A 15000-nucleotide genomic window follows, 5' to 3' on the forward strand; every position below is an offset into this window, starting at 1 on the left:
ATGCACACACACCCTCAGACATACTCACAAACACATATATACATAAACACATGCACACACACCCTCAGACATACTCAAACACATATATACATAAACACATGCACACACACCCTCAGACAAACTCAAACACATATATACATAAACACATGCACACACACCCTCAGACATACTCACAAACACATATATACATAAACACATGCACACACACCCTCAGACATACTCAAACACATATATACATAAACACATGCACACACACCCCTCAGACATACTCACAAACACATATATACATAAACACATGCACACACACCCTCAGACATACTCAAACACATATATACATAAACACATGCACACACACCCTCAGACAAACTCAAACACATATATACATAAACACATGCACACACACCCTCAGACATACTCACAAACACATATATACATAAACACATGCACACACAGCCCTCAGACATACTCACAAACACATATATACATAAACACATGCACACACACCCTCAGACATACTCACAAACACATATATACATAAACACATGCACACACACCCTCAGACAAACTCAAACACATATATACATAAACACATGCACACACACCCTCAGACATACTCAAACACATATATACATAAACACATGCACACACACCCTCAGACATACTCACAAACACATATATACATAAACACATGCACACACACCTCAGACAAACTCACACACATATATACATAAACACATGCACACACACACCTCAGACATACTCACAAACACATATATACATAAACACATGCACACACACCCTCAGACCATACTCACAAACACATATATACATAAACACATGCACATACACCTCAGACAAACACATGAACTATAACAGTTTTGTAGCTAAACCTCACTCTATTTAACCGTAAGCTCAGAAAAGAAATAAAAATGATTGGTCCCATAAGTGGATGTTAAAATGAAAACCCTGCCCCCCTACTCCACACACACCTCTCTCTAATTCAGTGCTTTATTAGAATCATTTAAAATAGTTTAGGCTTTAGGAAAAGACTTTGGTCATTGTTCAGGCAGGAAATGTGAGCACAGGCCACCTTAGAAACCTTGCTTCTGTACAGTTTTTTGGTACTCATTTTACAACTAAAGGTATCTAGAAAGGGCAGTGAAAGAATTAATGTTCCAAAGCAATGTAGGTTAGATGAAACTGTGTGGTGTGCAGTGAGATTACTCTCTGATAAAAAAAACTGTAGGTGACTCAGTTCACAAAACTTTATATCCACTGTGTGTGTGTGTGACGGAGAGAGAGAGAGCAGAAGTTCTGTACCTGAATGTGAGATTGTCATGTGTGTGTTTTGGGATCGATCCCAGCAGAGGTGTTCTGTAGCAGGCACGTGAGACGTTCGTTGTGTGTTTTGGGATCGATCCCAGCGGAGGTGTTCTATACCAGGACGTGAGACGTGTCGTGTGTGGTTTGGGAGCAATCCCAGCAGAAGCGTTCTATACCAGGACGTGAGACGTGTCGTGTGTGGTTTGGGAGCCATCCCAGCAGAAGCGTTCTATACCAGGACGTGAGATGTGTCGTGTTGGTTTGGGAGCGATCCCAGCAGAGGTGTTCTATACCAGGACGTGAGACGTGTCGTGTGTGGTTTGGGAGCGATCCCAGCAGAGGTGTTCTATACCAGGACGTGAAACGTGTCGTGTGTGGTTTGGGAGCCATCCCAGCAGAAGCGTTCTATACCAGGACGTGAGACGTGTCGTGTGTGGTTTGGGGAGCGATCCCAGCAGAGGCGTTCTATACCAGGACGTGAGACGTGTCGTGTGTGGTTTGGGAGCGATCCCCAGCAGAGGTGTTCGTACCAGCACGTGAGAAAAGGTACAGGGGCAGAATCTGTTTTCTCCTTATATCCTTGGATTAAAAATCTAAATATTCATGCAGTGATACTGACAGATTTGCCCCTAGATTAGAACTCAAACTGTGTGCCATGAGTTGTGTCTGTGTGTGTGTGTGTGTGTGTGTGTGTGTGTGTGTGGTTGTGCGCATTGTGATTTGTGTGGCTATGGGCTGTGTGCATGCATTGTGAGGTGTGTGTACGTGAGTTGTGTGTGTGTGTGTGTGTGTGTGTGTGTGTTACAAGTTGGGTGCATGCCTATGTGTTTGTGTGTGTTTTGAGGTATGTGTGTGTGTATGTGTATTGTGAGTTGCATGTGTGTGTGTGCTCTATGAGGTGTGTGTGTGTACGCATGTTTGCTATGAGGTAGGTGTGTGTGTGTGTGTGTGTGTGGGTGGTGTGTGTGTGTGTGTGTGTGTGTGTGTGTGTGTATGCTACGAGGTGTGTGTGCACGTTGTGAGTTGTGCTGGCTCAGCAGAGATGGGCAGGGTGTGTTTTTTCAGTGCGGTGTGAGAAGAAGCAGTAATGGACTCACTGCCAACACTCAGAGCAGGCTGAGTGTTGTTTACTCTGCCAGAGATTACACACCAGCATGCTGAAACCAGCCTTCCTGTGTGTGTACATCTCTGGATGTCTTCTAGGTGTTGTGTGTGTATTTTGGAAGGTGAGAGACACATAAAAAATAAAGAGCGAGAGACAAAGAGAGCGAAGAATAGAAAGAAAGAGGAATAGAAAGAGATACAGAAAGCGAGAGAGAATATGGCAGCCAGTTAGAGTCTTATCTTACATGGTTGCTTCTGCTTTCCCTGCACACCTTGTGACATGCTGAGTCAGTCTCACGCTCTGTCTAGCCTTAGTAAAACCGTCAAGAGACTGTGGCTGTTTGTTTGTTTGCTTTTTTAGCAGATAGCATTAGATGCCTTTGTTTATACATGTTAATTGTGGTTTGAAATAGAAGGATATTATGGATAGATTTGGTTCCTTACATGAAGCCGATTGGCTCGTGAGAAACATAAATTGGATGCACGCTGTCAGTTTTGAAATGTTTTGCAGTCAGATCTAGCGAAGCACATTCAGTCGCCATCTTGGCAATCTTGGCCTCTTCATCTCATTTCTGATGTCTGTCATAAGGACGAGGCTCACTACATCTCATTTCTGATGTCTGTCATAAGGACAAGGCTCACTACATCTCATTTCTGATGTCTGTCATAAGGACGAGGCTCACTACATCTCATTTCTGATGTCTGTCATAAGGACAAGGCTCACTACATCTCATTTTCTGATTTCTGTCATAAGGACAAGGCTCACTACATCTCATTTCTGATGTCTGTCATAAGGACGAGGCTCACTACATCTCATTTCATCTCTGAGTTTCAATGAGCTCCGTCGTTTTTGTGAGGCTTCCACTTTGTTTGGTAACTCATGAATAAATAATTAAAGTGTTTCAATTAACCTGCCTGTTTTGTATAATGAACATTTAATTGGCTGATGGATGCTCCCTATAACACTGTCTCAGTTAAGCGTGAGACAGTCGTTTCGATCGTCTGTTTCCAGTTACTCATAAAGATCACTTTGATGTAATGGGTTGTTTGCAGACAAGCAATGTAATTTTTTCTCCCAGATCCCTCCTCATAAATACATAAAGCCTTCACACAAGCAGCTCTGGATGAGTGCTTGAAACGAGTGAATTAAATAAGTTAATGTGTTTATTAAGACTGATCCTAAAACAATTCCGTAAGTTAAACATGTTGATGACGTATTAACTTTGCTCGGAATCTGAGTTAGCTTTCAATTGAAAACCTCGTTTTGCAATAGTGTCACGGTGAGTCCTTGTCATTTGGGAAATCCTTGTCTTTTGGGGAGGATTTGTTACTGACGTGAGAAGTGACGTGAGACGCAAATGAAGAGCCAGACATGTCTGTGTTCCCATAATGCACTGCATGGCTTGTGATGGCTACGTTAGGATTCAGATACTGCAGAGATCTGATTGCCATAAAATGTGCTCTGACAGACATGGCAGGAGAAATGCTGTCCTGCTCGCTGCCAAGTGTGCGGCACTCTATCGAATCCTTGTTTGATGGTTCAGTGCGCCTTTAAACTCCGAGAAAAGGGAATTATCTGGCTAGATCAATGTCTATAACACATTAACACAGGCAGTCCAGCTGCAAATCTGGTCCAGGGAGAACCACAAGACCTGAAACATGATGCTCATTAATGTAACAAATAATAAAATATTTCTTGACATTTCTCTCTTTTTTTTGTGAAATTGCAGCACTGAAAGGTTATTTGAAATAAGCAAATCAGTTTTCCAAAATCTAACACACAGGTGGTGTGTCGAATGAGGAGGTGTGGCAGGGTTTGCATATACAGCGTGTGTGTGTGTGTGTGTGTGTGTGTGTGTGTGTGTGTGTGTGTGTGTGAGTGTGTGTGTGTGTGTGTGTGTGTGTGTGTGTGTGTGTGTGTGTGTGTGTGTGTGTGTGTGTGTATGTGTGTGTGAGTGAAAGCTATGTCTGTTCAAATATGTGTAGCCTTCAGATCATGCTGTCTTTGACAGATCGTAATTTACACAAATAAATATTGATTGTTTAGCCCATACTAAATTATGCTAATTTTAGCCCATACTAAATTATGCTAATTTTAGCCATACTAAGCTATGCTAATTTTAGCCCATGCTAACTATACTGATTTAGCCCATGCTAAACTATACTGATTTAGCCCATACTAAGATATGCTAATTTTAGCCCATGCTAAACTATACTGATTTTAGCCATGCTAAACTATACTGATTTAGCCCATGCTAAACTATACTGATTTAGCCCATGCTAAACTGTGCTAATTTTAGCCCATACTAAGCTATGCTAATTTTAGCCCATACTAAGATATGCTAATTTTAGCCCATGCTAAACTATACTGATTTAGCCCATGCTAAACTATACTGATTTAGCCCATGCTAAACTGTGCTAATTTTAGCCCATGCTAAACTGTGCTAATTTTAGCCCATGCTAAACTGTGCTAATTTAGCCCATGCTAAACTGTGCTAATTTTAGCCCATGCTAAACTGCTGATTGTGTGAGCTGTGGCTAAGAGAGTGGGAAGTGGAGCAGAGATCAGTCAGAAAGCTTATGAAACAGAGAAGCTCTGTGGAGTTTTGGAGGTGTTTGTTGTTTGTTGAGTTTTCGTTTATTCACTGGCCTACTGGAAACAATAAGAGTCTTTTTGGGTTTTTAATGAAGACTTGCTGTCAACACAGGAGTGTGTTTCCTCAGGTGTTTTGCACCCAGGTGTCATTCGCTTTGAAAAACAATGAAAGAAATAAAGTTTGAAAGGGCAACAATGTGATGAGCTAAAAACAGTTCAAACCTCTCATCATTTCTTATTCTAAATAGACGTTTCTGCTCCTTTCCTGAGTTTTTCAGTACACAGTATTCTTCCGTTCTGCCACAGATGTGCTGTGACAAAACCTACACACATTCGATAAAGAGAAAAGGTAATTCAAACACAACTTTTTTTTCACGTGTCTGAGCTGAGGTGTCGATGTGTGAGATTTTGAAAGGTGTTGGCTTACACCTTCAGATGAAAAATCGCACAGCCCTTGGGCATGTGTGGGGCCTCGGCTGTCAGTCTAAGGGCCCCAGGGCGTCACACTGTTACAACCCGCACCGTGGCACTCCCTTAGTGACAGTAAATATAACAACGCAAAATGTCTATCAGGGTCAAAACCAAAGATGGGAATGTGGGAGTGTTCTACTCGCTCCACAGTCTCTTTTAGTGCTGTTTGCTCTCTCTGTCTCTCTCTCTCTTTCTCTCTCTCTCTCTCTGTCTCTCTCTCTGTCTCTCTCTCTCTCCCTCCCTCTCTCTCTCCTCCCTCCCTCTCTCCCTCTCTCTCTCTCTCTCTGTCTCTCTCTGTCGCTCTCTCTGTCTGCCTCTCTGTCTCTCTCTCTGTCTCGCTCTCTCTCTCTCTGTCTCTCCCTCTCTCTCTCTCTCTCTCCCTCCCTCTCTCTCTCTCTCTCCCTCCCTCCCTCTCTCTCTCTCTCCCTCCCTCCCTCTCTCTCTCTCTCTCTCCCTCCCTCTCTCTCTCTCTCTGTCTCTCTCTCTGTCTCTCTCTCTCCCTCCCTCTCTCTCTCTCCCTCCCTCTCTCCCTCTCTCTCTCTCTCTCTGTCTCTCTCTGTCGCTCTCTCTGTCTGCCTCTCTGTCTCTCTCTCTGTCTCGCTCTCTCTCTCTCTGTCTCTCCCTCTCTCTCTCTCTCTCTCTCTCTCCCTCCCTCTCTCTCTCTCTCCCTCCCTCCCTCTCTCTCTCTCTCTCTCCCTCCCTCTCTCTCTCTCTCTCTCTGTCTCTCTCTGTCTCTCTCTCTGTCTCGCTCTCTCTCTCTCTGTCTCTCTCTCTCTCTCTCTCTCTCTCTCTCTCTCTCTCTCTCTCTGTCTCTCTCTCTCTCTCTCTCTAGCAGGTTTCAGCAGGCAAGGTAATCAAGTTTGTTCTGTTAACAGAAGAATATTCCTCTACAGAGATAGGAGTCTTAAGTGTTTTAAGGCACAAGTTAAGCCCTGTATTGGTCTGCACATGGTACTGGTCCATGGTCCATACAGTAACAACAAGTCCACTGTCATTTAGTGAGGATTTGAGTTTAGAGAATGGGAACAGCGTTCTACCTGGAACATGTGTGTGTGTGTGTGTGTGTGTGTGTGTGTGTGTGTGTGTGTGTGTGTGTGAGTGTGTGTGTGTGTGTGTGTGTGTGTGTGTGTGTGTGAGTGTCTGTGTATGTGTGTCTGTGGGTGGGTGTGTCTGTGTTTCTTGGTGTGCCTCTGTGTGTGTTGGTGCGTGTCTGTGTGTGGGTGTGTGTGGGTGTCTGTGTGTGGATGTGTATATGTGTTAGACAGCTTCAAAAGTGTAGTGCTGAAATAGCTCAGCTGTTATTGACGCACAGAGTAGCAGGCGCAGAGCATCAGGTTCAAACCGGTTGTGGTGGGCTCCTCCGCAGCTGGGGTCATGCGCTCCTGGTAGGGATGAAGACCTGGCCCAGGGTCATGTAAAAGCCTGTAGAGTGCAGAAACATAGCCTCAACATTCACTGAGAGGGTTAAAAACATGGGCTGGGGCGTGTTTCTATTGTTCTCTAATCCAAATGTGATACTATAGATTTTTCTATTGTCTTCCAATCCATTTATTTTTCACTTTTTGTAAACCTTTTTTTTTGGTGCATCGCCGCAGTGTGAAGCTCACTGTAGTGTGTGCTTCCATCTCAGGAGATGCAGGAGGTAATGCCGGACCTCGGGAGCAGGGATCCATGGGACGAGCTGGGCAGCGGGCCGGACGCCAGCGGAGACTGCGATGATGAGGACAGCTGCCACGGGTCCGGGGAGGGCGGAACCAGGACCTGTGAGTGCACACAGAACACCGCACACGCAGCAGGGAGCGCTGCGCAGGACGGGGCGGAGCAGCGGGAGGAGCGGGAACACAGCTGGCTCGAGGCGGAGGCTCTCGCATTCCCGCACGGGCAACTCCTGCACACGGCAGCAGGCGTTTTAGTTCGGAAACCTGGGAAAGGCGGCACGACCTCACCTTCTGCGTGAAGGCGAGTGTGACAGAGTCAGTGTGTAAACAGCAAATATTCGCTCAGGACAACGTGTGGTGAGAGGCGTCACACTAGCCGACGTTCCTTTACCCGGGCCCCTGAGCGAAAGGATCACGTGCGAGTGTGTGGGTGTGTGCGTGTGTAACGTGATCTCAGCGGGTCGTTACGGCATGCCTGTCTGTTAGACCGTCATTTAGCATTTGAAGAGTTACAAAACTGCTGCACATGCTCTTTCTCCTCGCAGATGTTCCTCTCCGTGAAGGACCTACCTTTGCGTGGTCTCCGTGGGTGACCGCAGAGTCTATTAAGCGCACAGTTCCTGACGACACGGCGTGATTGTTCGGGCACTTACAGCTGTGCTTTGGAGCTCCCTAGGCTGGTTTTTAGTCTATGACCTCATTCCCTGTGTCTTAATGACCCTTGACACCCTCATTCTGTTCAATTTGGTGAAGATTAGAAGCCGTTGCACGTTTACTGCAGTGGCGGGTAACTCCAGCCTGCACCTGGCCCCGCGTCCGCGCACATCCCCGCGTTATTGCCCCGGGGTGCCCTTGTCCACTGAGCACTCTCATTTCCCATAATCAGTGGTTACTGAGCCACTGATACATTGCAAAAAGACTCAGAGAGAGAGAGAGAGAGAGAGAGAGAGAGAGAGAGAGATACAAACAAAGAGAAAGAGATAAAAACGAGAGATGACATTAGTCTGTATATTATGCTCCATATATTATTGCAGCAAAGGATCAGACAGAAAGAGGCCGGGAGGTCAGTGGGGATGCAATGAGATATGGGAGGTCCTTGAAGCTGTCTGGCAGGACCTCCACACCCATACTAGCCCACCTCCACTCACTGCCTGTGGGGCACTCTCCCTCTAGATCCACCCACCTCCACTCACTGCCTGTGGTATATGCTCTCTCTGCCTGTGGGGCATGCTCAGTCTAGATCCACCCACCTCCACTCACTCCCAGTGGGACACACTCCCTCTGCCTGTGGGGCATGCTCAGTCTAGATCCACCCACCTCCACTCACTGCCTGTGGGGCATGCTCCCTCTGCCTGTGGGGCACGCTCAGTCTAGATCCACCCACCTCCACTCACTGCCTGTGGGGCATGCTTCCTCTGCCTGTGAGGCACGTTCAGTCTAGATCCACCCACCTCCACTCACTGCCTGTGGGGCATGCTCCCTCTAGATCACCCACCTCCACTTACTCCCAGTGGGACACACTCCCTCTGCCTGTGGGGCACGCTCAGTCTAGATCCACCCACCTCCACTCACTGCCTGTGGGGCATGCTTCCTCTGCCTGTGAGGCACGTTCAGTCTAGATCCACCCACCTCCACTCACTGCCTGTGGGGCATGCTCCCTCTAGATCACCCACCTCCACTTACTCCCAGTGGGACACACTCCCTCTGCCTGTGGGGCACGCTCAGTCTAGATCCACCCACCTCCACTCACTGCCTGTGGGGCATGCTTCCTCTGCCTGTGAGGCACGTTCAGTCTAGATCCACCCACCTCCACTCACTGCCTGTGGGGCATGCTCCCTCTAGATCACCCACCTCCAATTACTCCCAGTGGGACACACTCCCTCTGCCTGTGGGGCATGCTCAGTCTAGATCCACCCACCTCCACTCACTGCCTGTACGAAGATGTTGTACTGACTTTGTACAAACATGGAGACAAAAGAGGGCTAGACAGGGAGGCTGGTGAGAGAGAGAGAGAGAGAGAGAGAGAGAGAGAGAGAGAGAGAGGAAGAGAGAGAGAAAGAGAGCGAGAGAGAGAGAGAGAGAGAGAGAGGAAGAGAGAGAGAGAGAGAGAGAGAGAGAGACTGTGTCTTTCCCCCAAGGCCATGTTTGCCTAGACGACAATAAAGAGTCATTAATTGCAAAGCAGCTTAGGCAGGCTAGTACAGGACAGGCTGACTAATGCTCCCCACAGACACTGTACCAATGGCAGACAACCTATTAACATGCTGGAGTAAAGAATGGAGGAACGAGGGATAGAAGTGAAAGAGAGAGGGGGGCAGAGAGAGTGAGGGATAGGGGAAAGAACAACTGGAAAGGGTCATTTAAAAGTGTCTTTGGAGGAGTCAGAGTAACACCATGGAACTGTTTCTCTTAAAACCGTGCCAGTGCGAGTTGTTCTCTGCTTCTCTCTCTCACATTCTCTTCCTCTCTCTCTCGCTCTCTCTTCTTCGTTCCAGCTCTGACACATATGGCGTCATGCAGCTTAGACTAAATCACTGGACCTACTACTAGTGATACAGAATGTTCTAGAAAAATAATGTGCCATTTATGTTTTAAAAAAGACCAAAGAAAGAGGCAAGGAGTTGGATGGAGGGAAGGTTTAATCACAGGTTTAATCCGGGTTTAATCACAATGCCTCATCCGGGTTTAATCACAATACCTCATCATCCGGGTTTAATCACAATGCCTCATCCGGGTTTAAGCACAATACCTCCTCTGGGTTTGATCACAATACCTCATCTGGGTTTAATCATCCGGGTTTAATGGCCCGGGTCTATATCCAGGAATGCATTATATCTCCAGGAAGGAATGCCAGAAAAGAACAGTATTCCCAGCCCTGGTCCTGGAGTTGCCATGCAATCCACATATCAGTCCCATCACAGCTGCTGAGAGAGGAGAGTTCCAGGGGCTGCTTGGAGACTTCAGAGCACTAAGCAGGACAGTACAATGTCATTCCAGCATTTGGAAATACATCTCCTTCTTGTACGTCACTGTACGTTTGGGGGTAAAAACTCCAACTAAATCTGATTCTAGATGGTGATCGGACTTGACCAGTTGTCTGATTCTCTTGTCTGATCAGTTGCCTCTGATCTCACTCTGAAAGACACTCATGGATAAACCCTTTGGACTTAAGATGCCCTGGACCAGTCTACACTGACCCTGTCCCTGAGCTGATGCAGTGCGTTACTTCATTACCGAGTATAGTGCTTGGTAATTAACTAACGAGGTGGAACAGGTTAGGTCAGGGTTGTATGGATTCTCAACCCACTGGCCCAGGGCGTCACGGCAGCAGTGGTAAGGCCCCGCCCCAGGACCTGGGCGTGACAGGCACGTGTGAGACCTCCAGTGATGTTGGAGACATGGACCTATCTGGGATGGGATGGGAGGAGAAGTATCTTGCTGACCAACTGTCTTCTTCTCCAGGTTCCCTGGGGAAGCTGTTTGATGTTTAGTTAAAAATGGGAGATGAACACAGAAGAGAATGTTCTGCCCTCGGTGTGCATCTGTGCGGTGCGTCCGTGTCCAGTGTGGTAGGGCACGCTTGTCTCCGACTTGGCTGAGGACAGACGTCCTTACTGGCAGGAGAAGGACTTTGTAGAGACGCAGCTGTTTCCAGACCAGGCACTAGAAGGACGTGTCACACTGACGCCTTTTTGTCTTTCACTAAAACTGTGTCTTTTCTGCATGGAAGCAAATCTGCCTCACCAGACTTTTAAATTTAAAAGACTTTGAACTTGGTCATATGACCAGTGGAGCATAACTTGATTGGCTGGATGTCGGCTCTATCTGACACAGTCGATTTCTTATCTTATGATTAATCAGAATTTTTTAACTAAAATTTTAGGATGCGAATTTGGCCTATTGAATTTGGCCTATTGAATTTCAGCAACTTGAATATATATTATTTCAATTCTTAAAACTTGAATTTTCATTCTGAATTTAACATTGAAAAATACAAATGAAATGACTTATTGAAAGATTAAAGAGTTGAATTCAGAGGCAAAGCAATCATATAAATAATTTAAATGAAAAATGCTACAATGCTGGGAATTCAAAGTGCTTCCACACTTCTGAGCCTTTTTAAACTACCTCACACTCTCCTCTCCTTTTCCCACAAGCTATCGCATTTCCGCTCTTTACCAATCTTTTATTGGCCCATGTCAGGGTCAGTTTGGTTGTCATTCCTTCTTACCACAGATGTGTTCAGCGAGGAGCGAACTCCAGGGTCTCCAGGGCATAAGACAGCAACAGAAAACAGTCCAACAATACAAACACTGTACACAAACATTGTAACTGAATATTAAATATCATAACTATACTATATTATCTGTACACAGAGCTAGTAATGGTCTTCGGACGTCATTCCGCCCACACGCTGTGTGATTGGTGATGTCTGGGTCAACATTGCATGCTCCCACTTCCCATCACTTCTTACTTTGCCATTGGCCATCACACCCCCATAGCGTGATCGTCATGGAGATCAAGCCCTGGCAGTAAACGGAGGCGTGTTTTGACACGCGTACACACACACACACACACAGACAGTGAGCATTCATATGCAGAGGTGTGCACACGGTAAGAGACGTAAGGAAATGTGACTCATTAGCGCTCGTGGCCTGTGCCATTCTGGGTTCACGGGTCATGACAGAAGCATCTCCGCATTTCTCTGGTTTATTCGACACGCGCGCACGGTCTTCAGGTACTGCGTCATTTCATTTCCTGCCATCTTTTTTGAAGTTAATCGGATCAGTCTGAGTGCGTGTCAGACTCCAGGTCATTTTCATAAGTCAGCATATTCACCAAAACAGTCTGTGACCTTGTTCACTGTGTTTCATACTGAGAGAACACATTTCCAGACCGCTTGAATGACTATTTAGCTATTGTACCAAAGCATGTTAATATTAAAACTTACACATGAGGTATTCAACTTTATTGGGTTGTAGCTTTTACTGTGAGATTTAGTTGGTTAGAAAAACCTTTGCTATTGTCTGTCAGAAGAGTATGGTCAGGTAATAAATATTTGTTAGTGGTCTATTAATAATGCTATATTTCATTAACATATCTTTATTACAAGAGGTGGTTTAGTAGACCTGAAAGTCGCCTGGCCAAAAAAAAAGCTCAAACAATTCTCAACATTAAAACTGGAGCCATGTCTACTTTTTCTGGAACCTTCCAACCACCCGCCCTGCGCATTGTGACGGTGCGCTCTGAGAGCACATGGCTGAATTACCGATGGCGCTCCGAGAGAGTGGACCCCAACGCTGCAGGCTCCAGTCCTGCTCTTTACGGATCGATTTATATCGTTTTAAATTGCGCCAGAGGAGGGGTGCCTGGCCAGCGATCTCTTAGCACCGACGCCAATCGATTCCCTCAGCAGCGACGGGGCATGTGGCCCATGCTGTAATTGAATCTGCGCCACATTGAGAGAAATTGTGAAGCGATCTGACATCATAACGTGGGCGATGCGTTTCGGGCATGAAACCTGTCAAATCGACGCGCGCGCGTTTTTAACGCTGTTATGGGTTGAAATGCTTTAGCCGCTGTTTCACTGCACTAAACGGGAGTAAGTTTGTGTGTGTGTGTGTTTGTGTGTGTGTGTGCTTAGAGCTCTTCACCGTCACAGATTAGATGCATTTCACTCTAGTGAAAAAATAGCAAGAACACATTTAAAGACTAAGCGCGAGCCAGTGACTGCCCACGGCTCTGCGTGGAATGAGCGTGGACAGGGTGCGCGTGTGAGAACACAGTTACATGTCTCACACTCATGAGGAAATGCTATGTATCCGTGCCACTGCACATCCAAGCGTGCAGGGTGTCGTCAGCCCAGGAGTTTAAAATGCCCTTGAGGTACATAATACTAATACTAATACTTCATAGCCGGTAGTTGTGTTGCCATAGGCAGCTGGTCACAGCCTTTACCCTCTTAAGTGTGTGAGCTGTGCAGTAATCAGAGAGTGATACACTCTTTAGGGAACTGCAGCTAAACGAAAAAATAAAATAAGTTAATAAAGTAATTGAACGACTTGTAACTCCTACTGCAGCTCCAGTATGGTAGTGCAGCTCACACACATATATTTTCTTATTCTTGGCTTCCATTGTGCCACTGTGTGTTTTCTGTTTCCTAAGTTGCCCAGAGACATGTTACACAAGTGTTTCACAGCTCTGAGATTGGCCTGCCTGACTAACAGCTTCTCCCTGTCCACACAGCCACTCTGGCAGACAGAAGCCGAGTTCACGATCGGTCTCTAAAAGCACTTCTCCTCACCCAGAGTGCAGCGAGCTCACTTAAATGGCCATCCACCCTCCTCCGTCCGACTCCACCTCAGCTCTGGGAGGGGGAGTCAACTGCAGTCTGTCCCGCCATGCTGGACGCTTCGTTATCAGGCCCCTGTCGCTGTGTTCACCGTAGTTTATGGGCACAGTTAATGGGCTGCCCTTGCAGGACACAAACCATGTGAAGGTGGGACTCTCTCTCTTTTAGACTGCACCTTTTCTCCTGCCTCACTCGCCCTTTCTCGAAGAAATATGGGCCATTCCAGCCTCAGCCCTTGAAAAAAAAATCTCCTCCTTCATCCTGGCAACCAGCTACAAAAAAAACAAAACAAAAAAACAAAACAAAAAAAACCCCAGGTCTGTGTAAAGCACTCAAGCCACTCATACAGATGCAAGGGGATTCCTGAACAGTCCGGGTCACTTAGCAACAAGCGTTACCGTCTCAGAAGCAGTTCATATGCTCGGTGCACGAGAGAGAGAGAGAGAGAGAGAGAGAGAGAGAGAGAGAGAGAGAGAGGGAAGAAGAAGAGATGTGAGGAAGAACAGGGTGTGATAGAACAGGGTTGTAGAGAGAGAGAACGGTGGGGGCGTGTGTCACCCCGTAGGTTTGATACGCTAACACAACACTCCACTCTCCAGGGCCTCATGAACTCTACCCTCCTGTCTTACCTCCAAGAATTTGTTTTAAGGACGTTCTGTCCAGAAGTGTCCTTATGCTGCTTGATGGCTTTATAGGGTGCAGCTACTCCACAGATGCCCTCTAACACCCGGATATGTAACAGTCCGACGTTATGTTGTTGTTATGGTACGTTAGCGTGTCCTCTGTACATCGCCTGTCCATTTTTCTACGGTGGTGATTCATGAAAGAGGAAACCGAAATGTGTGAAGAAGAACACAAGACACTACAGAGAACCAGCTGGAAGCAGCCCCGTGTCCTGTAGAGTGATATAGTCCTGATATAGTTCTGATATAGTCCCAGTAGGTAATGCAGTCCCGGTACTTGGTCCTGCCCTGCTGCTGTCTGAGCACCAAATTAAGTGCAGATGCTGACACACACACACACACACACACACACACTCTCTCTCTCTCTCTCTCTCTCTCCCCTCTATCCCTCTATATTCCTCTCTAAGTTTGTTAGATTATCCCTCTATATTTCTCTCTAAATTTGTTAGATTAGATTTTCCCAAAAGCATTTTGAGCAAAAGGCGTTGAAAGTTAGTCTAATTCTTTCTCTTCTCCTTATGCTTTTCATCCCTCTCTCTCTCTCTTTCTCTCTCTCTGTGTCTTTCTCTCTCCCTCTCTCCCTCCTAACAACCACCTCTCTTTGGTGTGTGAGATGTGACATTTGGCAGCCAGACCTACATCATCACAGGACCTACAGCATCACAGGAAGCAGCTGCTCTGCGTGTGTGTGTGCGTGTGTGTGTGCGTGTGTGCGCGTGCGTGCGTGGGTACGTGCGCATGTGTGCGTGCGTGTGTGTGTGTGTGCATGTGTGTGCATGCGTGTGCCTACGCATGTGTGTGTGTGTGTGTGTG

At 46.5% G+C, this 15000-nt stretch overlaps 1 protein-coding gene across 1 annotated transcript in view; it reads left to right on the forward strand.

Moving 5' to 3' along the window:
• LOC145655086 (glypican-5-like) overlaps positions 1-15000 on the forward strand; it is an 83871-nt gene that overhangs the window by 44945 nt on the left and 23926 nt on the right. The window contains exon 3 of the mRNA XM_081708869.1: positions 7125-7257. Coding sequence (XP_081564995.1) covers positions 7125-7257 — 133 coding nt within the window. The remainder of the gene's footprint in view (positions 1-7124; positions 7258-15000) is intronic.

Source organism: Electrophorus electricus, unplaced genomic scaffold (genome assembly GCF_041902795.1).
Source record: "Electrophorus electricus isolate QZ-2024a unplaced genomic scaffold, ASM4190279v1 Scaffold169, whole genome shotgun sequence".
Taxonomy (NCBI): Eukaryota; Metazoa; Chordata; class Actinopteri; order Gymnotiformes; family Gymnotidae; genus Electrophorus; species Electrophorus electricus.